Below are 23690 nucleotides of genomic sequence, written 5' to 3' on the forward strand. Positions count from 1 at the left end.
AGGGGCCCCCCAAATGAGGGGACCCCCCAAAACAGGGCCGCCCCCTCCCCCAATAACAGTCAGGGTGGGGGTGGGGGTGAATTGGGGAGGGGCGGTAAAGTGGGGGCCACACCCCCCCAAATTTTGGGGGTTCAGGCAGGCAGAGGGGGCCCCCATTTCAGGACAGACGGACGGGGGGGTCCCCCAAAATTGGGGGAGGGGCAGGTGGATGTTGCCCCTCCCCCTTTTTGTTTCGGGGGGTCCCCCAATTTTGGGGGTGCAGGCTGACGTCACCCCCCTTTTTTTGGTCGGAAGGGGGTCCCCCGATTTTGGGGTGCAGCGGGCGTGGGGCCCCCCGGCTCCAGGACGGACGGACGGACGGCGGGGGAGGGGGTCCTCACTGAAAAACTGGGGGGGAGGGAAGGTCAGGTTGGGGGAGGGGCAGGGATTTGGGGGTCCCCGATGTTTGGGGGGCCCCACGGGGGTGGGGGGGGTACCTGGGGGGAGGGGTTTTGGGGTCCCATAGGGGATTTGGGGGCCCCAGGGATTGGGGGGGTCGGGGGGCAGGGGGGTTGGGGGGCCCCAGGGGGGTTGGGGTCCCATGGGGGGTTGGGGGGGGCAGGGATTGGGGAGGGGCAGGGGCTTTTAGGGGCCCAGGGGGTTTGGGGGTCCCCGATGTTGTGGGGGGTGGGGGTGGTTTGGGGGGTGGGGGATGGGGGCTTTGGGGGGGTGGGGGAGGTTTGGGGGGTTGTTTGCGGGGGTGTTTTGGGGGCTGTTTTGGGGGGCGTTTGGGGGGTGGGGGTGTTTGGGGGTGGGGGTGTTTTGGGGGGCTGTTTTGGGGGTTCAGGGGGTTTGGGGGTGGGGGTGTTTTTGGGGGCTGTTTTGGGGGTTCGGGGGTTTGGGGGGTGGGGGTGTTTTGGGGGTGGGGGTGTTTTGGGGGGCTGTTTTGGGGGGTCTGGGGTTTTGGGGGTTTTGGGGGTGGGGGCTGTTTTGGGGGCTGTTTTGGGGGTCCTGGGGGGTTGGGGGGTGTTTTGGGGGTTGGGGGGATGTTTGCGGGGCGTTTGGGGGTGTGGGGGTGTTTTTGGGGGGCTGTTTTGGGGGTTCGGGGTTTGGGGGGTGGGGGTGTTTTGGGGGTGGGGGTGTTTTTGGGGGGCTCTTTTGGGGGGGTCTGGGGTTTGGGGGTTCTGGGGGGTTGGGGGGTGTTTTTGGGGGCTGTTTTGGGGGGTTCTGGGGTTTGGGGGGTTTGGGGGGGTGTTTGGGGGTGGGGGGTGTTTTTAGGGGGCTGGTTTGGGGGTTCTGGGGTTTTGGGGGGTGGGGGTGTTTTGGGGAGCTGGTTTGGGGGTTCAGGGGGTTGGGGGGTGGGGGCTGTTTGGGGGAGCTATTTTGGGGGTTCTGGGGGGTTGGGGAGTGTTTTGGGGGTTCGGGGGTTTTGGGGGGTTTGCGGGGGTGGGGGTGTTTTGGGGGTGGGGGGTGTTTTGGGGGCTGGTTTGGGGTTCTGGGGGAGTTAGGGGGTGGTTGGGGGTGTTTTTGGGGGGCTGTTTTGGGGGGTCTGGGGTTTTGGGGGTTTTGGGGGGTGGTGGCTGTTTTGGGGGGCTGTTTTGGGGGTCCTGGGGGTTGGGGGGTGTTTTGGGGGGTTGGGGGATGTTTGCGGGGGCGTTTGGGGGGTGGGGGTGTTTTTGGGGGGCTGTTTTGGGGGTTCGCGGGGTTGGGGGTTTGGGGGGTGGGGGTGTTTTGGGGGTGGGGGTGTTGGGGGGCTGTTTTGGGGGTTCTGGGGTTTGGGGGGTGGGGGTGTTTTGGGGGCTGGTTTGGGGGTTCTGGGGGGTTGGGGGTTTGGGGGGTGGGGTGTTTTGGGGGGCTATTTTGGGGGTTCTGGGGTTTGGGGGTGTTTTGGGGGTGGGGGTGTTTTTGGGGGGCTGTTTTGGGGAGTGTTTTTGGGGGTTTGGGGTTTGGGGGTGGAGGTGTTTGGGGTGGGGGGGTGTTTTGGGGCTGGTTTGGGGTTCTGGGGTTTTGGGGGTGGGGTGTTTTGGGGGGCTGGTTTGGGGGTTCGGGGGGTTGGGGGTTTGGGGGTGGGGGTGTTTTGGGGGCTATTTTGGGGGTTCTGGGGGTTGGGGGGTGTTTGGGGGGCTGTTTTTGGGGGTTCAGGGGGTTTGGGGGTTGGGGGGTGGGGGTGTTTGGGGGTGGGGGTGTTTTGGGGGCTGGTTTGGGGGTTGGGGGGTGTTTGGGGGCTGTTTTGGGGGTTCTGGGGGTGGGGGTGGGGGTGGTTTCGGGGGGTGGGGCGCACTCACCGCCGAAGTTGATGGCGCAGGAGGCGGCGAGGAGCAGGGCCCCCCCCAGCAGGGCCACCCCCGCCAGCAGCTTGGCCACGCGGCCCAGGCGCCGGGCGCCCTCCACGTCCCCCTGCTGCCGGCTGTGCCGCGGCTGCCGGACCCACGGCTGACCCACGGCTGCCCCACGGCTGCCCCCCGGCGCCCCACGGCCGCCCCACGGCCGCCCACACCCAAGCCGTGGCCCAGCCCCGGTGGGTCTCCCAGCCGGCCCGGGCTGACCCACGGCTCGCCCGCGGGCGCTGCCCCATAGCTGCCCCACGGATACCCCGCGCTGACCCGTAGCTGCCCCACGGACACCCCATGCTGACCCATAGCTGACCCACGGACACCCCACGGCTGCCCCACGGACACCACGTGCTGACCCATGGCTGCCCCACGGACACCCCATGCTGACCCATAGCTGCCCCACGGACACCCCACGGCTGCCCCACGGACACCACGTGCTGACCCATGGCTGCCCCACGGACACCCCATGCTGACCCATAGCTGACCCACGGACACCCCACGGCTGCCCCACGGACACTCCACGCTGCCCCATGGCTGCCCCACAGCCACCTTGCACTGACCCACAGCCAACCTACACTGACCCATAGCTGCCCCAGACACCCCACGCTGACCCACGGACATCCCATGCTGCCGTATAGCTGCCCCACGGCTGCCTCACAGCAGCTGCCCCACAGCTGCCCCACAGCCACCCTGCACTGACCCACAGCCAACCTACACTGACCCACAGCTGCCCCACGGCCATCCCACACTGACCCACGGCAGCTGCCCCACGGACACCCCATGCTGACCCATAGCTGCCCCATGGACACCCCACGCTGACCCACAGCTGCCCCACAGACACCCCATGCTGACCCATAGCTGCCCCACAGACATCCCACACTGACCCGTAGCTGCCCCACAGCTGCCCTATGGCTAACCTATGCTGACCCACAGCTGCCCACGGCCATCCCACACTGACCCACGGCAGCTGCCCCACGGACACCCCACGCTGACCCATAGCTACCCCACGGCTGCCCCACAGCCATCCCATGCTCACCCACAGCTGCCGACCCACGGCAGCTGCCCCACGGCAACCAACCCACAGCTGCCCCACTGCTCACCCACGGTTGCCCCACAGCCACCCCACACTGACCCATAGCTGCCCCACGGCCACCCCATGGCCAACCCACGGCTGACCCACAGCCACAGCGTGCCCCACACTGCACCCCATTGCGGCATGCGCTGTGCCCCATTTTACCCCCCGCTGTGCCCCATTGCACCCCACACCCTACCCATTATCCCACCCTCTGCCCCATAGCCTGCCCCACAGCCCACCCCATAGCCCCATAGCACCCCACGCCACACCCCATTGCACCCCAGCACCCGCCCCATTGCACCCCGCACCTTGCCCCACAGCCCCCCACCCTCTGCCCCATTGTGTCATGCACTGCGCCCCATTGCACCCCCATTACCCCCACACTCTGCCCCACAGCCCGCCCCACAGCCTGCCCCAGAGCCCCATAGCACCACACCCCATTGCAGCCCAGCGCCCGCCCACAGCCCCCCACCCTCTGCCTGATAGCATCCCCTGCCCCATAGCTCCGCCCCATAGCCTGCCCCATAGCACCACACGCCATTGCTCCCCACCCTCTACCCCATAGCCCCCCCATTACCCCCCTTCTGCCCCACAGCCTGCTGCACATCCCGCCCCACATCCTGCCCCATGGCAACCCTCTCCCTGACCCATTACACCCCCACCCTGTGCTCCACTTCCCCATTCCCCCCACCCTCTGCCCCATAGCCCGCCGCCCCATTCCCCCTTCCGCCCCACATCCCACCCCACACCCTGCCCCACATCCCGCCCCATAGCACCCCTCTCCCTACCCCATTCCCCCACCCTGCACCCCATTCCCCCATTCCCCTCATATCCCCCCCATTCGCCCCCTTCCGCCCACATCCCCCACGTCCCACCCCACACCCCGTCCCACGCCCACCCCACATCCCACCCCACATCCCGCCCCATAGCACCCCCTCCCTACCCCATTCCCCGCCCACCCTGCACCCCATTCCTCCCCATATCCCCCCCATTCCCCCCTTCCACCCCACATCCCCCCCACGTCCCACCCCACACCCTGCCCCACAGCACCCCCTCCCTACCCCATTCCCCCCCACCCTGCACCCCATTCCCCCCCATATCCCCCCATTCCCCTCTTCCGCCCCACATCCCCCCCACATCCCACCCCACACCCCCCATGCCCCACCCCACATCCCACCCCACATCCCGCCCCATAGCACCCTCCCTACCCCATTCCCCCCCCACCCTGCACCCCTTTCCCCCCATATCCCCCCCCATTCCCCCCTTCCACCCCACATCCCCCCACGTCCCACCCCACACCCTGCCCCACACCCCACCCCACATCCCACCCCACATCCCGCCCCATAGCACCTCCCTCCCTACCCCATTCCCCACCCACCCTGCACCCCATTCCCCCCTTCCCCCCATATCCCCCCATTCCCCCTTCCGCCCCACATCCCCCCACATCCCGCCCCACACCCTGCCCCACATCCCGCCCCATAGCACCCCCTCCCTACCCCATTCTCTGCCCACCCTGCACCCCATTCCCCCTTCCCCCCCATATCCCCCCCATTCCCCCCCACATCCCCCCCCACGTCCCGCCCCACACCCTGCCCCACACCCTGCCCCACATCCCGCCCCATAGCACCCCCTCCCTACCCCATTCCCCGCCCACCCTGCACCCCATTCCCCCCTTCCCCCCATATCCCCCCCATTCCCCCCACATCCCCCCCCCACGTCCCGCCCCACACCCTGCCCCACACCCTGCCCCACATCCCGCCCCATAGCACCCCCCTCCCTACCCCATTCCCCGCCCACCCTGCACCCCATTCCCCCCTTCCCCCCATATCCCCCCCATTCCCCCCCACATCCCCCCCACGTCCTGCCCCACACCCTGCCCCACACCCTGCCCCACATCCCGCCCCATAGCACCCCCTCCCTACCCCATTCCCCGCCCACCCTGCACCCCATTCCCCCTTCCCCCCATATCCCCCCCATCTCCCCTCACATCCCCCCCACGTCCCGCCCCACACCCTGCCCCACATCCCGCCCCATAGCACCCCCTCTCCCTACCCCATTCCCCCCACCCTGCACCCCATTCCCTTCCTCCCCCCATATCCCCTCCTTCCGCCCCACATCCCTCCCCACGTCCCGCCCCACACCCTGCCCCACACCCTGCCCCACATCCCGCCCCATAGCACCCCTCCCTACCCCATTCCCGCCCACCCTGCACCCCATTCCCCCTTCCCCCATATCCCCCATTCCCCTCACATCCCCCCCCACGTCCCGCCCCACACCCTGCCCCACATCCCGCCCCATAGCACCCCTCCCTACCCCATTCCCCCCACCCTGCACCCCATTCCCCCCTTCCCCTCATATCCCCTTCCGCCCCCACATCCCTCCCCACGTCCCGCCCCACACCCTGCCCCACACCCTGCCCCACATCCCGCCCCATAGCACCCCCCCCTCCCTACCCCATTCCCCGCCCACCCTGCACCTCATTCCCCTTCCCCTCATATCCCCCATTCCCCTCACATCCCCCCTCACGTCCCGCCCCACACCCTGCTCCCACACCCTGCCCCACATCCTCACCATCAGGGCGTAGACGAAGGCCACGATGTTGATGGGCCAGACGGGGCAGAAGCAGGCCAGCGCCGCCAGCAGGACGTAGCTCGGTGGCTTCGCCCCCCCTGGGGACCCCCCCGGGGGTGACCCCTCCCCTCAGTGCCCCCCCCGCCCCCCCATTTTCTTGGGGACCCCCCTCCACTGGCACCGTCACCGGGGGGGGCTGGGGGGCGGTTGGGGGCTGGGGGGGTGGGGTGGGGGCTGGGGGTCCTGGGGGCTGCTGGGGGCTGGGGGGGGCTTGGGGGCACTTGGGGGCTGGGGGGCTTGGGGGGCTGGGGGTCCTGGGGAGGTTGGGGGCTGGGGGGTGGGGTGGGGGGGGGGGTCCTGGGGGCGGGTGGGGCTGGGGGGGTTGGGGGGTCTTGGGGGCAGAGGGGGGTCTTTAGGGTCGGGGAGGGGCTGGGGCTTCCTGGGGCAGTTGGGGGCTGGGGGGTTGGGGTCCTGGGGGTGGTTGGGGGCTGGGGGGCGGTGGGGGATCTCTGGGGCCCTGGGGTCCTGGGGGCTGCTGGGGGCTGGGGGGCTGGGGGTCTTGGGGGGCAGAGGGGGTCCCCAAGATTCTGGGGCTCCTGGGGGGCTGGGGGCTGGGGGGCTGGGGGAGGGTCCTCGGGGTGGCGGGGGTGGGGGTGGGGCTGGGGGCTCGGGGGGTTGGGGGTGGGGAGGGGCTTTTGGGGTGCCGGGGGTCCCGGGGGAGTCGCCGGGGGTTCGGTCTCGGCCGTCCTGGGGGTCTCCGCCATGGTGGGGAGGGGAGAGGGGGTTCAGGGCTGGGGGAGGGGCGTGGGGTGAGGGGGGGGGGGAAGCCAGGGGTCTGGCCCCCCCCTCCCCCAAGAGAGGTTCCCATCCCCCACCTGCAGCCCCCGGGGGAGGGGCGGGGGAGGTGGGGAGGGGGGGTCTTTACCTGAAGCGGCGTCGTGGGCGGTTCCCGCGTGGGGCCGTGACGGGTGGGGGAGGGCGGCGTGGGGGAGGGGGAGGGTCGGGGGTGGGGGTGGGGGAGGGTCGGGATGGAGGGGCTGGAGAGAGGGGCCGGAGGGCCGGAGGGCGGCTGGGGGAGGGGCGAGGGGGGAGGAGGGCTGCGGCGGGGAGGGGCGGGGGAGGGGGAGGGGCGAGGGGGTGGGCGGGGAGGGGGAGCCCCTCCCCCTCCCCCCATTCTGGGAAGCGGTTGAGCAGAGCCGGGAGGTGGGGGAGGGGTTAATGGGGGAGGGGAAGGGGGAGGGGAGGACTTGTCCACAGCCCCTCCCCACCCCCGTGCAGGGCCCCTCGCCCGCCCGGATCGGGCCCGGCTCCAACCCTGACCTCATCCCCGGGCAAGTGGCCAGGGCCAATGGTTGCCCGGAGCTCTGGGTGGCCCCCCCCGGGGTTTGGGTGCCCCCCCCCCCAAAAGGGGCAGGGTGGGGGAGGGGCCCCCCAACCCCCAACCGTCTGGACCCCGTGACCCCAACCCCCCGGGGATGCGGCTTCACCGTCGACTCGTGGAGACGTCGGCCAATCGGGGGTGGGGGAGGGGTTAATGGGGTGGGGAGGGGCAGGGCGGGGAGGGGCAGGGTGGGGAGGGGCCACCCAACCACCTGGACCCCACGACCCCCAGCCCCACGGAGACGTGGTGACCCCCAACCCCCGGGAGATGTGGCTTCACCCTTGGTTCATGGAGACGTCGGCCAATCGGGGCGGGGGGAGGGGTTAATGGGGCTGGGGGAGGGGTTAATGGGGTGGGGAGGGGCAGGGTGGGGAGGGGCCTCCCAACCCCCCTTCAGATGGACCCTGTGACCCCAAACCCCTGGAGATGTGGTGACCCCCAACCCCCCGGAGATGCGGCTTCACCCTTGGTTCATGGAGACGTCGGCCAATCAGGAGGTGGGGGGAGGGGTTAATGGGGGCTGGGGGAGGGGTTAATGGGGGAGGGGCCCCCAACCCCCATTCAGATGGACCCCGTGACCCCCAGCCCCACGGAGATGTGGTGACCCCCAACCCCATGGAGACGTGGTGACCCCCAACCCCCGGAGATGTGGCTTCACCCTTGGTTCATGGAGACGTCGGCCAATTGGGGGTTGGGGAGGGGTTAATTGGGGCTGGGGAGGAGTTAATGGGGGTGGGGGAGGGGTTAATGGGGGTGGGGAGGGGCCCCCAACCCCCATTCAGATGGACCCTGTGACCCCCAACCCCCCGGAGATGCGGCTTCACCCTTGGTTCATGGAGACGTCGGCCAATTGGGGGGCTGGGGGAGGGGTTAATTGGGGCTGGGGAGGGGTTAATGGGGGGTGGGGAGGGGCAGGGTGGGGAGGGGCTCCCAACCCCCATTCAGATGGACCCCGTGACCCCCAGCCCCATGGAGACGTGGTGACCCCCAACCCCCCGGAGATGCGGCTTCACCCTTGGTTCATGGAGACGTTGGCCAATCAGGAGGTGGGAGGAGCTGTTAATGGGGGCTGCGGGAGGGGTTAATGGGGGAGGGGCCTCCCAACCACCTGGACCCCACAACCCCCAGCCCCATGGAGACGTGACAACCCCGACCCCTGGAGACGTGGTGACCCCCAACCCCCCGGAGATGTGGCTTCACCCTTGGTTCATGGAGACGTCGGCCAATCAGGGGGCTGGGGGAGGGGTTAATTTGGGCTGGGGAGGGGTTAATGGGGGTGGGGGAGGGGCAGGGTGGGGAGGGGCTCCACAACCCCCATTCAGATGGACCCTGTGACCCCAAACCCTCTGGAGATGCGGCTTCACCCTTGGTTCATGGAGATGTTGGCCAATCAGGGGGCTGGGGGAGGGGTTAAGGGGGTGGGGAGGGGCAGGGTGGGGGAGGGGCCTCCCAACCCCCATTCAGATGGACCCCGTGACCCCCAGCCCCACGGAGACGTGGTGACCCCCAGCCCCACGGAGACGTGGTGACCCCCAACCCCCCGGAGATGCGTCTTCACCCTTGGTTCATGCAGACGTCGGCCAATCAGGGGGCTGGGGGAGGGGTTAATTGGGGCTGGGGGAGGGGTTAATGGGGGAGGGGCCTCCCAACCACCTAGACCCCACAACCCCAGCCCCACGGAGACGTGGTGACCCCCAACCCCATGGAGATGTGGTGACCCCCAACCCCCGGAGATGCGTCTTCACCCTTGGTTCATGCAGACGTCGGCCAATCAGGGGCTGGGGGAGGGGGTTAATTGGGGCTGGGGAGGGGTTAATGGGGGAGGGGCCTCCCAACCACCTAGACCCCACAACCCCCAGCCCCACGGAGACGTGGTGACCCCCAGCCCCATGGAGACGTGGTGACCCCCAACCCCCCGGAGATGTGGCTTCACCCTTGGTTCATGGAGACGTCGGCCAATCAGGGGCTGGGGAGGGGTTAATTGGGGGTGGGGAGGGGTTAATGGGGGAGGGGCCCCCCAACCCCCATTCAGATGGACCCCGTGACCCCCAGCCCCACGGAGACGTGGTGACCCCCAACCCCATGGAGATGTGGTGACCCCCAACCCCCCGGAGATGCGTCTTCACCCTTGGTTCATGCAGACATCGGCCAATCAAAACGGGGCTTTAATCACCAGCGGTGGGGGGGAGGGGGATGGGATGGGGTGGGGGGAGGGGAGGGGGGGGGGAGGGGCCGCAGGGAGCCCCTCAGAGCCTCCGGATCTTCATCTCGCTCTTCTTGAGGGAGTAGTAGAAGCCCTTCCACTGGGCCCAGTTGATGCCGTTGGCGTAGGAGAGGTGGGCGCCCCCCAGGTAGAAGCCGTTGAGGTTGGAGAAGTGGCAGCTCTTGAACCACCAGGCGCCGGAGGAGAGGGCGGCGCAGTTCTGGACGTAAAGGTCCTGGTCCCGGTCGAAGGTGGAGAATTTTTGACCGTTGTGGTAGCTGAGGGAATCGCCTGGAGGATGGGGGAGGAGGAGATGGGGGGCACGCGGGGCTTGCGGTGGCCTGGTGGCCCTCCATCGTGGCCTCCGTTGGCCTGGTGGCCCTCCCCATGGTTCACATTGGCTTGGTGGACCCCCATCGTGGCCTCCGTTGGCCTGGTGGCCCCTCCCCATGGGTGATGTTGGCCTGGTGGCCCCTCCCAATGCCCCACAGTGACCTGGTGGCCCTCCATCATGGCCTCTGTTGGCCTGGTGGCCCCTCCCCATGGCCCACGTTGGCCTGGTGGCCCCCCATCGTGGCCTCCGTTGGCCTGGTGGCCCCTCCCCATGGGTGATGTTGGCCTGGTGGCCCTCCATCATGGCCTCTGTTGGCCTGGTGGCCCCTCCCCATGGTTCACAATGGCCTGGTGGCCCCCCATCATGGCTTCCATTGGCCTGGTGGCCCCTCCCCATGTTTGATGTTGGCCTGGTGGCCCCTCCCCATGGCCCACAGGGACCTGGTGGCCCTCCATCATGGCCTCCGTTGGCTTGGTCTCCCCTCCCCATGGTTGATGTTGGCCTGGTGGCCCTCCATCATGGCTTCCGTTGGCCTGGTGGCCCTCCCCATGGCTCACATTGGCTTGGTGGCCCCCCATCGTGGCCTCCGTTGGCTTGGTGTCCCCTCCCCATGGCCCACATTGGCTTGGTGGCCCCCCATCGTGGCCTCCGTTGGCTTGGTGTCCCCTCCCCATGGCCCACGTTGGCCTGGTGGCCCTCCATCATGGCTTCCGTTGGCCTGGTGGCCCCTCCCCATGGTTGATGTTGGCCTGGTGGCCCCCCATCGTGGCCTCCGTTGGCTTGGTGGCCCCTCCCCATGGCCCATGTTGGCCTGGTGGCCCTCCATCATGGCCTCCGTTGGCCTGGTGGCCCTCCCCATGGTTGAGGTTGGCCTGGTGACCCTCCATCATGGCCTCCGTTGGCTTGGTGTCCCCTCCCCATGGCCCACGTTGGCCTGGTGGCCCTCCATCATGGCTTCCGTTGGCCTGGTGGCCCCTCCCCATGGTTGATGTTGGCCTGGTGGCCCTCCATCATGGCTTCCGTTGGCCTGGTGGCCCCTCCCCATGACCCACGGTGACCTCGTGTCCCCTCCCCATGCCCCTCCTTGACCTGCTGCCCCTCCCCATGGTTCACGTTGACCCATCTCCCTCTCCCCATTGGCCACCTTGACCCACAACCCCCTCCCCATTGGCTACCTTGACCTGCTGCCCCTCCCCATTGGCCACCTTGACCCACAACCCCCTCCCCATTGGCTACCTTGACCTACAACCCCTCCCCATTGGCCACCTTGACCTGGTGCCGCTCCCCATGCCCCACCTTGACCCACAACCCCTCCCCATGCCCCACCTTGACCCACAACCCCTCCCCATTGGCTACTTTGACCCTCTCCCCCTCCCCATTGGCTACCTTGACCTGCTGCCCCTCCCCATTGGCCACCTTGACCCACAACCCCCTCCCCATTGGCTGCCTTGACCCACAACCCCTCCCCATTGGCTACCTTGACCTGCTGCCCCTCCCCATTGGCCACCTTGACCCACAACCCCCTTCCCATTGGCTACCTTGACCCACAACCCCCTCCCCATTGGCCACCTTGACCGGTGCCCCTCCCCATGCCCCACCTTGACCCACAACCCCTCCCCATTGGCTACCTTGACCTGCTGCCCCTCCCCATTGGCTGCCTTGACCCACAACCCCTCCCCATTGGCCACCTTGACCCAATAACCCTCCCCACCCCCACCTTGCCCCACCTCCCCTTCCCCACCCCCACCTTCCCCTCCCCACCCTCCCCTCAACCTCCCCCCTCCCCTTCCCCTCACCCCGGCCTGCATTCCCCCCTCCCCTCCCCTCGCCCTCCCCGCCGCGGGGCCGCCGTGGGGCGGCCGTGGGGCGCCCCCCAAGCGTCCTCACCCGCCCCGCCATCGACGAAGCTCCCCACGTGGAGGGTGTAGCCGTCCTCCTCGGCGCTGACGGCGTGGGGCGAGAGGGCGAAGGAGCCGTAGGTGGCGGCCGCCGTGTTGTTCTCAAAGTCCTCCAGCTCCACCCGCAGCTCGTAGCGGCCTTGCAGGGTCAGCAGGTGCAGGGCCTGCAGGCCTGGGGGTGTGGGGCAGGTGTGGGGCAGGGGTGGGGCAGGGGGTGGGGCGTGGGGCGGGGGGTTTGGGGCAGGGGGTGGGGCGGGGCTGTGGGGCGGGGTGAGGTGGGATGGTGGGCATGGTGGGCAGGATGTGGGGCGCTGCGTGGGTGGGATGTGGGGCAGAGGGGAGTGTGTGGGGCGGGGTGTGGGGTGGGGTGTGGGGAGGGGGTTTGGGGCAGGGGTGGGGCGGGGGTGGGACACGGTGAGGTGGGATGGTGGGCACACGGTGGGCAGGATGTGGGGCAGAGGGGAGTGTGTGGGGCGGAGTGTGGGGCGGGGTGTGGGGCGGGGTGTGGGGCAGGGTGTGGGGCAGGGGGTTTGGGGCAGGGGGTGGGGCGGGGCTGTGGGGCGGGGTGAGGTGGGATGGTGGGCACACGGTGGGCAGGATGTGGGGCAGAGGGGAGGGTGTGGGGCGGGGTGTGGGGCAGGAGGTGGGGCAGGGGAGTTTGGGGCAGGGTGTGGGGCGGGGGTTTGGGGCAGGGGGTGGGGCAGGGGCTGTGGGGCGGGGTGAGGTGGGATGGTGGGCACACGGTGGGCAGGATGTGGGGCGCTGTGTGGGTGGGATGTGGGGCAGAGGGGAGGGAGTGGGGCTGGGTGTGGGGGGGATGTGGGGTAGGGTGTGGGGCAGGGTGTGGGGCAGGGGGGTTTGGGGCAGGGGGTGGGGCGGGGGTGTGGGGCAGGGTGAGGTGGGATGTTGGGCATGGTGGGCAGGATGTGGGGCGCTGCGTGGGTGGGATGTGGGGCACAGAGGAGGGAGTGGGGCTGGGTGTGGGGCAGGGTGTGGGGCAGGTGTGGGGTGGGGTGTGGGGGGTGTGGGGCAGGGTATGGGGCAGGTGTGGGGCAGGTGTGGGGGGGATGTGGGGCAGGGTGTGGGAGGGATGTGGGGCAGGGTGTGGGGAGATGTGGGGCAGGGTGTGGGGCAGGGTGTGGGGCGGGCCGAGGGGATGAGCTGGACGAAGGGATGGAGAGGAAGCAATGGGGGCTGACGGAGACCCAGGACTGGGGGGGTAACTGGGACATACTGGGGGAAACTGGGGGATACTGGGGGTAACTGTGCCATACTGGGGGATACTGGGGGATACTGGGAGGTACTGGGGGATACTGGGGGATCCTGGGGATACTGGGAGGTACTGGGAGGTGCTGGGAGGTGCTGGGGGGTACCTGTGCCATACTGGGGGTTAACTGGGAGATACTGGGGGATACTGGGAGGTACTGGGGGATCCTGGGGGATCCTGGGAGGTACTGGGGGATACTGGGGGATACTGGGAGGTACTGGGAGGTACTGGGGGATACTGGGAGATACTGGGAGGTGCTGGGGGGTACCTGTGCCATACTGGGGGGTTAACTGGGAGATACTGGGGGATACTGGGAGGTACTGGGGGATACTGGGGGGTACCTGTGCCATACTGGGGGGTTAACTGGGAGATACTGGGGGATACTGGGAGATACTGGGGGATCCTGGGGGATCCTGGGAGGTACTGGGGGATACTGGGAGGTACTGGGAGGTACTGGGGGATACTGGGAGATACTGGGAGGTGCTGGGGGGTACCTGTGCCATACTGGGGGTTAACTGGGAGATACTGGGGGATACTGGGAGGTACTGGGGGATACTGGGGGGTACCTGTGCCATACTGGGGGTTAACTGGGAGATACTGGGGGATACTGGGAGGTACTGGGGGATCCTGGGGGATCCTGGGAGGTACTGGGGGATACTGGGGGATACTGGGAGATACTGGGAGGTGCTGGGGGGTACCTGTGCCATACTGAGGGGTTAACTGGGAGATACTGGGGGATACTGGGAGGTACTGGGGGATACTGGGGGATCCTGGGAGGTACTGGGAGGTGCTGGGGGGGTACCTGTGCCATACTGGGGGGTTAACTGGGAGATACTGGGGGATACTGGGAGGTACTGGGGGATACTGGGAGGTACTGGGGCAGGGATGAGCTGGGCAAGGGGATGAAGGGATGGGAGGTGATGGAGACCCAGGACTGGGGGGTAACTGGGACGTACTGGGGGTTAACTGGGAGATACTGGGGGCTACTGGGGGATCCTGGGGGCTACTGGGAGTTACTGGGAGGTACTGGGGGATCCTGGGAGATACTGGGGGATACTGGGAGGTACTGGGAGGTACTGGGGGATACTGGGGGGGTACCTGTGCCATACTGGGGGTTAACTGGGAGATACGGGGGCTACTGGGAGGTACTGGGGGATCCTGGGGGATACTGGGAGGTACTGGGGGATACTGGGAGGTACTGGGGCAGGGATGAGCTGGGCAAGGGGATGAAGGGATGGGAGGTGATGGACACCCAGGACTGGGAGGGGGGGTAACTGGGATGTACTGGGGGTTAACTGGGAGATACTGGGGGATACTGGGAGGTACTGGGGGATACTGGGGGGTACCTGTGCCATACTGGGGGTTAACTGGGAGGTACTGGGGGATACTGGGAGGTACTGGGGCAGGGATGAGCTGGGCAAGGGGATGAAGGAATGGGAGGTGATGGAGACCCAGGACTGGGGGGGGTAACTGTGCCGTACTGGGGGTTAACTGGGAGATACTGGGGGATACTGGGGGCTACTGGGGGCTACTGGGGGATACTGGGAGATACTGGGAGTTACTGGGAGGTACTGGGGGATCCTGGGAGATACTGGGGGATACTGGGAGGTACTGGGAGGTACTGGGGGATACTGGGGGGTACCTGTGCCATACTGGGGGGTTAACTGGGAGATACTGGGGGCTACTGGGAGGTACTGGGGGATACTGGGGGATACTGGGAGGTACTGGGAGATACTGGGAGGTACTGGGGCAGGGATGAGCTGGGCAAGGGGATGAAGGGATGGGAGGTGATGGAGACCCAGGACTGGGGGGGGGGGGTAACTGTGCCGTACTGGGGGGTTAACTGGGGGCTACTGGGGGCTACTGGGGGCTACTGGGGGCTACTGGGTGGCCCTCACCGAGCCAGTACTCGCCGTCGGCGCGCCCGAAGCCGAGCCGGTAATCGTTCCAACCCCGGAAAAAACTGACGGAGCCGTTGAAACGCTTCTGGAAAACCTGAAATTATGGGGGGGGGGGGCAGAAGCTGGAATCAGGGGGTCCCCGGCGGGGGAGGGGCGGGGGAGGGGCGGGGGGAGGGGTACCGTCCAGACGTGGCCCTGGGTGCTCATGTCGCAGTAGACGGGGAGCGGGGTCCCCCCCGCCCCGCTCGGGGACACCAAGTAGACGCCGTCGGCTCGGGCCCCCGGCGTAGACGTCCTGGCAGTCGCGGGGGACAGGGGGGGGGCGCAGAGGGGGGCTGGGGGAGATGGGGACGTTGGGGACAGCGGGGACAGCGGGGACAGGGGGACATTGGGGACAGCAGGGACGTGGGGGACGTGGGGGACGTGGGGGATGTGGGGGACATCGGGGACAGCGGGGACAGGGGGGACAGGGGGACGGGGGGACAGGGGGGCAGGGGGATGTCGGGGACATGGGGGACGTGGGGGACATCGGGGACAGCGGGGACAGGGGGACGTGGGGGACGTCGGGGATGTTGGGGACAGAGGGGACAGGGGGGCAGGGGGGACAGGGGGATGTCGGGGACATGGGGGACGTCGGGGACAGCAGGGACAGCGGGGACAGCGGGGACAGGGGGACAGCGGGGACGTGGGGGACATCGGGGACAGGGGGATGTCAGGGACCTTGGGGACATGGGGGACGTTGGGGACGTGGGGGACAGTGGGGACGTGGGGGACGTGGGGGATGTTGGGGACAGCGGGGACGTGGGGGACGTCGGGGACGTGGGGGACATCGGGGACGTTGGGGACATGGGGGACGTTGGGGACGTGGGGGACAGCGGGGACGTGGGGGACGTCGGGGACAGTGGGGACATGGGGGACAGTGGGGACATGGGGGACAGCAGGGACATGGGGGACAGCGGGGACAGGGGGACATCGGGGACATGGGGGACGTGGGGGACATTGGGGACAGCGGGGACGTGGGGGACGTCAGGGATGTTGGGGACAGCGGGGACAGGGGGGACAGGGGGATGTCAGGGATGTGGGGGACGTCGGGGACAGGGGGGACGTCGGGGACCTTGGGGACATGGGGGACGTTGGGGACGTGGGGGACAGTGGGGACGTGGGGGATGTGGGGGACGTCGGGGACACGGGGGACATCAGGGACAGTGGGGACATGGGGGACAGCGGGGACAGGGGGACAGGGGGACAGCGGGGACGTGGGGGACGTCGGGGACAGGGGGACGTCGGGGACGTGGGGGACATCGGGGACGTGGGGACATGGGGGACAGGGGGGACAGCAGGGGCAGGGGGGATGTCGGGGACATGGGGGACGTGGGGGACGTCAGGGATGTTGGGGACATCGGGGACAGCGGGGACGTGGGGGATGTCAGGGATGTGGGGGACGTCGGGGACATGGGGGACATTGGGGACAGTGGGGACGTGGGGGACGTCGGGGATGCGGGGGATGTCGGGGACATGGGGGACAGTGGGGACGTGGGGACAGTGGGGGACAGGGGGACATGGGGGAGAGTGGGGACGTTGGGGACATGGGGGACAGGGGGGCAGCGGGGATGTTGGGGACATTGGGGACGTCAGGGACAAGGGGGACAGGGGGACAGCAGGGACATGGGGGACGTCAGGGACAGCAGGGACGTGGGGGACGTCGGGGACACGGGGGATGTTGGGGACAGGGGGGACAGCGGGGACGCAGGGGACGTCGGGGACGTTGGGGACAGTGGGGACGTTGGGGACATCGGGGACAGGGGGACATGGGGGAGAGTGGGGACGTCAGGGACATGGGGGATGGGGGGGACATGGGGGCAGTGGGGACATGGGGGATGTTGGGGACATGGGGGACAGGGGGGCAGCGGGGATGTTGGGGATGTTGGGGACATCGGGGACAAGGGGGACATGGGGGCATTGGGGACATGGGGGACGTTGGGGACATCGGGGACAGGGGGGACGTGGGGACGTGGGGGAGAGTGGGGACGTTGGGGACATCGGGGACAGGGCAGACATGGGGGGCAGTGGGGACAGTGGGGACATCGGGGACATTGGGGACGTCAGGGACAGGAGGGACATGGGGACAGTGGGGACATTGGGGGCAGTGGGGACATGGGGACGTTGGGGACATTGGGGACATGGGGGACACGGGGGCAGTGGGGACATTGGGGACATCAGGGACATTGGGGACATCGGGGACAGGGGGGATGGGCCGTTTGTCCCCGTCAATGGGTGTCCCCCCCATGGGTGGCCGGGGCCCAGCGCGGTCCTTGTCCCTGTCCCAGTGTCCCCACCCTGTCCCCACCCCTGTCCCCATTGTCCCCCCCCAGTCCCGTCCCTGTCCCCCATCGCTGTCCCCCTCCTGTCCCCTCGTGTCCCCCCGTGTCCCCCTGTCCCCCCCGTCCCTGTCCCTGTCCCCCATCCCTGTCCCCCGTGTCCCCCATCTCCGCCCCTGTCCCCCTGTCCCTGTCCCCCATGTCCCCCGTCCTCCGTGTCCCCCGTGTCCCCATCCCTGTCCCCCCATGTCCCCCGCCGTGTCCCCCGTGTCCCCCGTGTCCCCCTGTCCCCCGTGTCCCCATGTCCCCCCGTGTCCCCCATGTCCCTGTCCCCCATGTCCCCCTCTGTGTCCCCCGTGTCCCCGTCCCCCTGTACCCCCCGTGTCCCCCGTGTCCCCGTGTCCCCGTGTGTCCCCGTGTCCCCGTGCCTGTCCCCTGTCCCCCGTGTCCCCCGTGTCCCCCTGTCCTGTCCCCCCATGTCCCCCTGTCCCCGTGTCCCCTGTCCCCCTGTCCTGTCCCCCCATCCCCCGTGTCCCCCTGTCCCCGTGTCCCCCCGTCCCCCCGTGTCCCCGTGTCCCCGTGTCCCCCCATCCCCCGTGTCCCCCTGTCTCTGCCCCCCTGTCCCTCGTGTCCCCCTGTCCCCGTGTCCCCTGTCCCCGTCCCCCGTGTTCCCCCGTGTCCCCCCTGTCCCCATCCCCCGTGTCCCCGTGTCCCCTGTCCCTGTCCCCCGTCCCCCGTGTCCCCCATGTCCCCCTGTCCTGTCCCCCCCCGTGTCCCCCGTGTCCCCCTGTCCCCTGTCCCCTGTCCCGTGTCCCCCCCGTCCCTGTCCCCCCCGTGTCCCCGTGTCCCCCTGTCCCCGTGTCCCCCCGTGTCCCCCCCCCCGTGTCCCCCGTGTCAGCTCACCGCGGGGGCGATGGGCTGTCCCTGTCCCAGCACCGCCAGCACCGCCAGCACCGCCATGGACCCAGCGCCTGGGGGACGTATGGGGACGTATGGGGGCCATAGGGGGCAGGGGACGTATGGGGACGTATGGGGGCCATAGGGGGCAGGGGACGTATGGGGGCCATAGGGGGCAGGGGACGTATGGGGACGTATGGGGGCCATAGGGGCAGGGGACGTATGGGGGCCATAGGGGGCAGGGGACGTATGGGGACGTATGGGGGCCATAGGGGGCAGGGGACGTATGGGGGCCATAGGGGGCAGGGGACGTATGGGGACGTATGGGGGCCATAGGGGGCAGGGGACGTATGGGGACGTATGGGGGCCATAGGGGCAGGGGACATGGGGGGACATATAGAGGGGCAGGGGACATATGGGGGCATATGGGGACATAGGGGGCAAGGGACATGGGGGGACGTATGGGGGACATAGGGGAGCAGGGGACATGGGGGACATATAGGGGGGCAGGGGACATATGGGGGCATATGGGGACATAGGGGGCAGGGGACATATGGGGACGTATGGGGGACATAGGGAGCAGGGGACATGGGGGACATATAGGGGGCAGGGGACATATGGGGGCATATGGGGACATAGGGGGCAGGGGACATATGGGGACGTATGGGGGACATAGGGGAGCAGGGGACATGGGGGACATATAGGGGGCAGGGGACATATGGGGGTTATGGGACATATGGGGCAGCTCAGGGGACATATGGGGGTTATGGGACATGTGGGGGGCAGGGGACATATAGGGGGTTAAGGGACATATGGGGCAGCTCAGGGGACATATGGGGGTTATGGGACAGATGGGGGGCAGGGGACATATAGGGGGTTAAGGGACATATGGGGCAGCTCAGGGGACATATGGGGGTTATGGGACAGATGGGGGCAGGGGACATATAGGGGGTTAAGGGACATATGGGGCAGCTCAGGGGACATATGGGGGTTATGGGACATGTGGGGGGCAGGGGACATATAGGGAGTTAAGGGACATATGGGGCAGCTCAGGGGACATATGGGGGTTATGGGACAGATGGGGGCAGGGGACATATAGGGGGTTAAGGGACATATGGGGCAGCTCAGGGGACATATGGGGGTTATGGGACATATGGGGGCAGGGGACATATAGGGGGTTAAGGGACATATGGGGCAGCTCAGGGGACATATGGGGGTTATGGGACATATGGGGGCAGGGGACATATAGGGGGTTAAGGGACATATGGGGCAGCTCAGGGGACATATGGGGGTTATGGGACATGTGGGGGGCAGGGGACATATAGGGGGGTTAAGGGACATATGGGGCAGCTCAGGGAACATATGGGGGTTATGGGACATGTGGGGGCAGGGGACATATAGGGGGTTAAGGGACATATGGGGCAGCTCAGGGGACATATGGGGGTTATGGGACAGATGGGGGGCAGGGGACATATAGGGGGTTAAGGGACATATGGGGCAGCTCAGGGGACATATGGGGGTTATGGGACATATGGGGGCAGGGGACATATAGGGGGGTTAAGGGACATATGGGGCAGCTCAGGGGACATATGGGGGTTATGGGACAGATGGGGGCAGGGGACATATAGGGGGTTAAGGGACATATGGGGCAGCTCAGGGGACATATGGGGGTTATGGGACAGATGGGGGGCAGGGGACATATAGGGGGGTTAAGGGACATATGGGGCAGCTCAGGGGACATATGGGGGATTATGGGACAGATGGGGGCAGGGGACATATAGGGGGTTAAGGGACATATGGGGGGGGGGCTCAGGGGCCATATAGGGGGGCTCAGGGGCCATATGGGGGCTCAGAGGACATAGGGGTTAGGGGACATATAGGGGGTTAAGGGCCATATGGGGGGCTCAGGAGAGACATGGGGGGTCAGGGGACATATAGGGGACATACGGGGGTCAGGGGAGACATGGGGGGTTAGGGGACATATAGGGGACACATGGGGGGCAGGGGGCCATATGGGGGGCTGAGGGGATATGGGGGTTAGGGGACATATAGGGGGGTTAAGGGCCATATGGGGGGGCTCAGGGGCCATATAGGGGGCTCAGGGGAGACATGGGGGGGTCAGGGGCCATATAGGGGCCATATGGGGGGCTCAGGGGCCACGTGGGGGCTCAGGGGATATGGGGGGCGGAGGGGAGCCATGGGGGGTGGGGGTGCCTATAGGGGCCATAGGGGCGGGGGTCCGCGGCTTTACCTCCATGGCGCCGGCAGCTGCTCTGCGGGCGGGGCGGGGGCGGGGGAGGGGAGAGGCCCCGTCAGGGGCGGCCGGGGGAGGGGAGGGTAACCCCCCCGCACCGCTGCCTGGCCCCTATAGGGAGGCCTCTATAGGGGAACACCCGTAACTAGGCCCCTGCATAGGGGAAAGCCCCTTAACTCTGGTCCTGCATGGGAGATATACCCTTAACTCTGCCCCTCCATAGGGGAAACCCCCGTAACTCTGGCCCGCTATAGGGGAAACCCCCTTAACTCTGCTCCTCTATAGGGGATATACCCTTAACTTTGCCTTTCTATAAGGAAAAACACCCTTAACTCTGCCCTGCTATAGGGGATATACCCTTAACTCTGCCCCTCCATAGGGGAAACACTTTAACTCTGCCCCCCTATAGGGGAAACACCCGTAACTCTGCCCCTCTATAGGGGATATGCCCTTAACTCTGCCCCCCCATAGGGGATATACCCTTAACTCTGCTCTTCTATAGGGAAAAATGCCCTTAACTCTGCCCCGCTATAGGGGATAGACCCTTAACTCTGCTCCTCCATAGGGGACATCCCTTTAACGCAGCCCCCCTATAGGGGAAACCCCCTTAACTCTGCCCCTCCTATAGAGGCAAAATGCCCTTAACTCTGCCCCGCTATAGGGGACAGACCCTTAGTTTTGCCTTTCTATAGGGAAAAATACCCTTAACTCTGCCCCGCTATAGGGGATAGACCCTTAACTCTGCCCCTCCATAGGGGAAACGCCTTAACTCTGCCCCCCATATGGGATATGTCCTTAACTCTGCCCCCCCCTATAGGGAAAAATGCCCTTAACTCTGCCCCGCTATAGGGGATATACCCTTAACTCTGCTCTTCTATAGGGAAAAATGCCCTTAACTCTGCCCCGCTATAGGGGATAGACCCTTAACTCTGCTCCTCCATAGGGGACATCCCTTTAACGCTGCCCCCCTATAGGGGAAACCCCCTTAACTCTGCCCCTCCTATAGAGGCAAAATGCCCTTAACTCTGCCCCGCTATAGGGGACAGACCCTTAGTTTTGCCTTTCTATAGGGAAAAATACCCTTAACTCTGCCCCGCTATAGGGGATAGACCCTTAACTCTGCCCCTCCATAGGGGAAACGCCTTAACTCTGCCCCCCATATGGGATATGTCCTTAACTCTGCCCCCCCCTATAGGGAAAAATGCCCTTAACTCTGCCCCGCTATAGGGGATATACCCTTAGCTCTGCCCCTCTATAGGGCAAACCCCTTAACTCTGCTCCTCTGTAGGGGAAACGCTCTTAACTCTGCCCTCCTATAGGGTTTATACCCTTAAGTCTGCCCCCCTATAGGGGAAACCCCCTTATCTCTGCTTCTGCGTAGCGGATATACCCTTAACTGTGCTCCTCTATAGGGGATATACCCTTAACTCTGCTCCTCTATAGGGGAAACACCTTAACTCTGCCCCCCTATAGGGAAAAATGCCCTTAACTCTGCCATGCTATAGGGGATAGACCCTTAACTCTGCTTCTCTATAGGGGAAATGCTCTTAACTCTGCTTCTGCATAGGAGGTATACCCTTAACTCTGCCCCCCTATAGGGAAAAATATCCTTAACTCTGCCCTGCTATAGGGGATAGACCCTTAACTCTGCTCTTCTATAGGGGAAACCCCTTAACTCTATGTCTCTATGGTGGATATACCCTTAATTCTGTCCCTCCATAGGGGAAATGCTGTTAACTCTGTTTCCCTATAGGGAACATACCCTTAACTCTGCTTCTCTATAGGGGAAACCCCTGAATTCTGCCCCTCCATAGGGGATATACCCTTAATTTTGTCTCCTTATAGGGCAAAACCTTAACTCTGCCCCCCTGCAGGACATATACCCTTAACTCTGCTGCTCTATAGGGGATATACCCTTAACTCTGCCCCCCTATAGCCTAAACACCCTTAAGTGTGTCTTCCTATAGGAGAAATACCCTTAACTCTATGTTTCTATAGGGGAAACATCCTTAGCTCTGTATCTCTATAGATACTATACCCTTAGCTCTGCTCCTCCATAGGCGCTGTGCCATTAACTCTGTTTTTCTATAGGGATATACCCTTAACACTGCTCTTCTATAGGGGAAACACCCCTAACTATACGTGTCTGTAAGCAAAACACCCTTAATTCTGGTTTTCTATAGGGGAAAGACCGTTCGTTTTTGTTTCCTCATAGAGCACATACCCTTAATCTGCTCCCCTCTAGGGACGAACCCTTAAATCTGCCCCTCTATAGGGGAAACACCCTTGACTCTGCTTCCCTATAGGGGAAACACCCTTAACTCTGCCCCTCTATAGGAGATATACCCTTAATTCTGCTCTGCTATAGGACACACACCCTTAAACCTGCTGCCTATAGAGAATATACCCTTAGCTCTAGCTCCCTATAGCGAACATACCCTTAACTCTGCCTCCCTATAGGGGAAACCCCCTTAATTCTGCCCTTCCATAGGGGATTTGCCCTTAATTTTGTCCCCTTATAGAGCATATACCCTTAATTTTGCTCCCCTACAGGATACATATGTTTAGCTGTGCTTCTCTATAGGGGAAGCCCCCTTAACTCTGCTCCTCTATAGGAGATATACCCTAAACTTTTCTCCCCTATAGGGGAAACCCCCTTGACTCTGCTCCTCCATAGGGGATATACCCTTCATTTTGCCCCCCTATAGAGCATATACCCTTAATTCTGCTCCCCTACACGTGATATACCTTTAACTCCGCTCCTCTATAGGGGATATACCCTTCACTCTGCCCCTCCTAGAGCAGAAATACCCTTAACTCCGCCCCCCTATAGGGGCTATACCCTTAACTCCGCCCCTCCATAGGCACAGATCCTCAGCTCCGCCCCCCCCATAGCAGACATACCCTTGACTCTGCCCTCCTATAAGAGCTATACCCTTAGCTCCGCCCCCCCTCCATAGGCGCTATACCCTTAACCCCGCCCCTCTATAGGGGGCCATGCCCTTAGCGCCCCCTATCGGCTGGGAGGAGAAATCCCGCCGCCATCCCGGCGTGCCTCGCCGACCCCTCACAAGATGGCGGCCGCCGCGCGGGGGCCGCCGGGAGTTGTAGTCCCGACCCCCTTTCCCCTCAACGCAAGCAGGCGGCGCGGCGGACTCCATTTCCCGTCGTTCCCCGCGCGGCGGCGGCCACAAGATGGCGGCCGCGCGCGGGGCATGCTGGGAGTCGTAGTCCACGCCTTGCCTCCCCATCCCGCCCTTTGCGGGAGGCGGGGCGAGC

At 65.8% G+C, this 23690-nt stretch overlaps 3 protein-coding genes across 3 annotated transcripts in view; 1 reads left to right on the forward strand and 2 right to left on the reverse strand.

Moving 5' to 3' along the window:
- TAOK2 (TAO kinase 2) overlaps positions 1–9566 on the forward strand; it is a gene marked incomplete at its 3' end in the record, with an annotated part of 56631 nt that extends 47065 nt beyond the window's left edge. Inside the window, exon 20 of the mRNA XM_072849087.1 lies at positions 9558–9566. Within this exon, the coding sequence (XP_072705188.1) occupies positions 9558–9566 (9 nt within the window). The remainder of the gene's footprint in view (positions 1–9557) is intronic.
- Positions 307–6722, reverse strand: PRRT2 (proline rich transmembrane protein 2). Its single transcript, XM_072849071.1, has 4 exons — positions 6684–6722; positions 5959–6081; positions 2265–2397; positions 307–387 (listed from the first exon to the last, which is right to left on the reverse strand). The coding sequence occupies exons 1-4, from the start codon at positions 6720–6722 to the stop codon at positions 377–379; spliced, it is 306 nt and encodes a 101-aa protein (XP_072705172.1). The 3' UTR covers positions 307–376.
- Positions 9534–23662, reverse strand: LOC140645642 (microfibril-associated glycoprotein 4-like). The gene is given in 6 exon segments (XM_072849088.1): positions 9534–9833; positions 11764–11946; positions 14940–15036; positions 15123–15219; positions 15221–15277; positions 23472–23662. Coding segments are annotated over 6 exon segments (873 nt in total). The 3' UTR covers positions 9534–9585.
- Between the last annotated feature and the right edge of the window lie 28 nt (positions 23663–23690).

This window comes from Ciconia boyciana, chromosome 36 (assembly GCF_034638445.1).
Source record: "Ciconia boyciana chromosome 36, ASM3463844v1, whole genome shotgun sequence".
In the NCBI taxonomy this organism is placed as follows: Eukaryota; Metazoa; Chordata; class Aves; order Ciconiiformes; family Ciconiidae; genus Ciconia; species Ciconia boyciana.

Coding starts and splice junctions, on each gene's coding strand:
- PRRT2 (XM_072849071.1), bottom strand. CDS start 6,722: ATGGCGGAGACCCCCAGGACGGCCGAGACCGAACCCCCG. Junction 6,082..6,683: donor CGGCCGAGACCGAACCCCCG/GCGACTCCCCCG, acceptor CACTGAGGGGAG/GGGTCACCCCCGGGGGGGTC. Junction 2,398..5,958: donor CCTTCGTCTACGCCCTGATG/GTGAGGATGTGG, acceptor TGGGTCCGGCAG/CCGCGGCACAGCCGGCAGCA.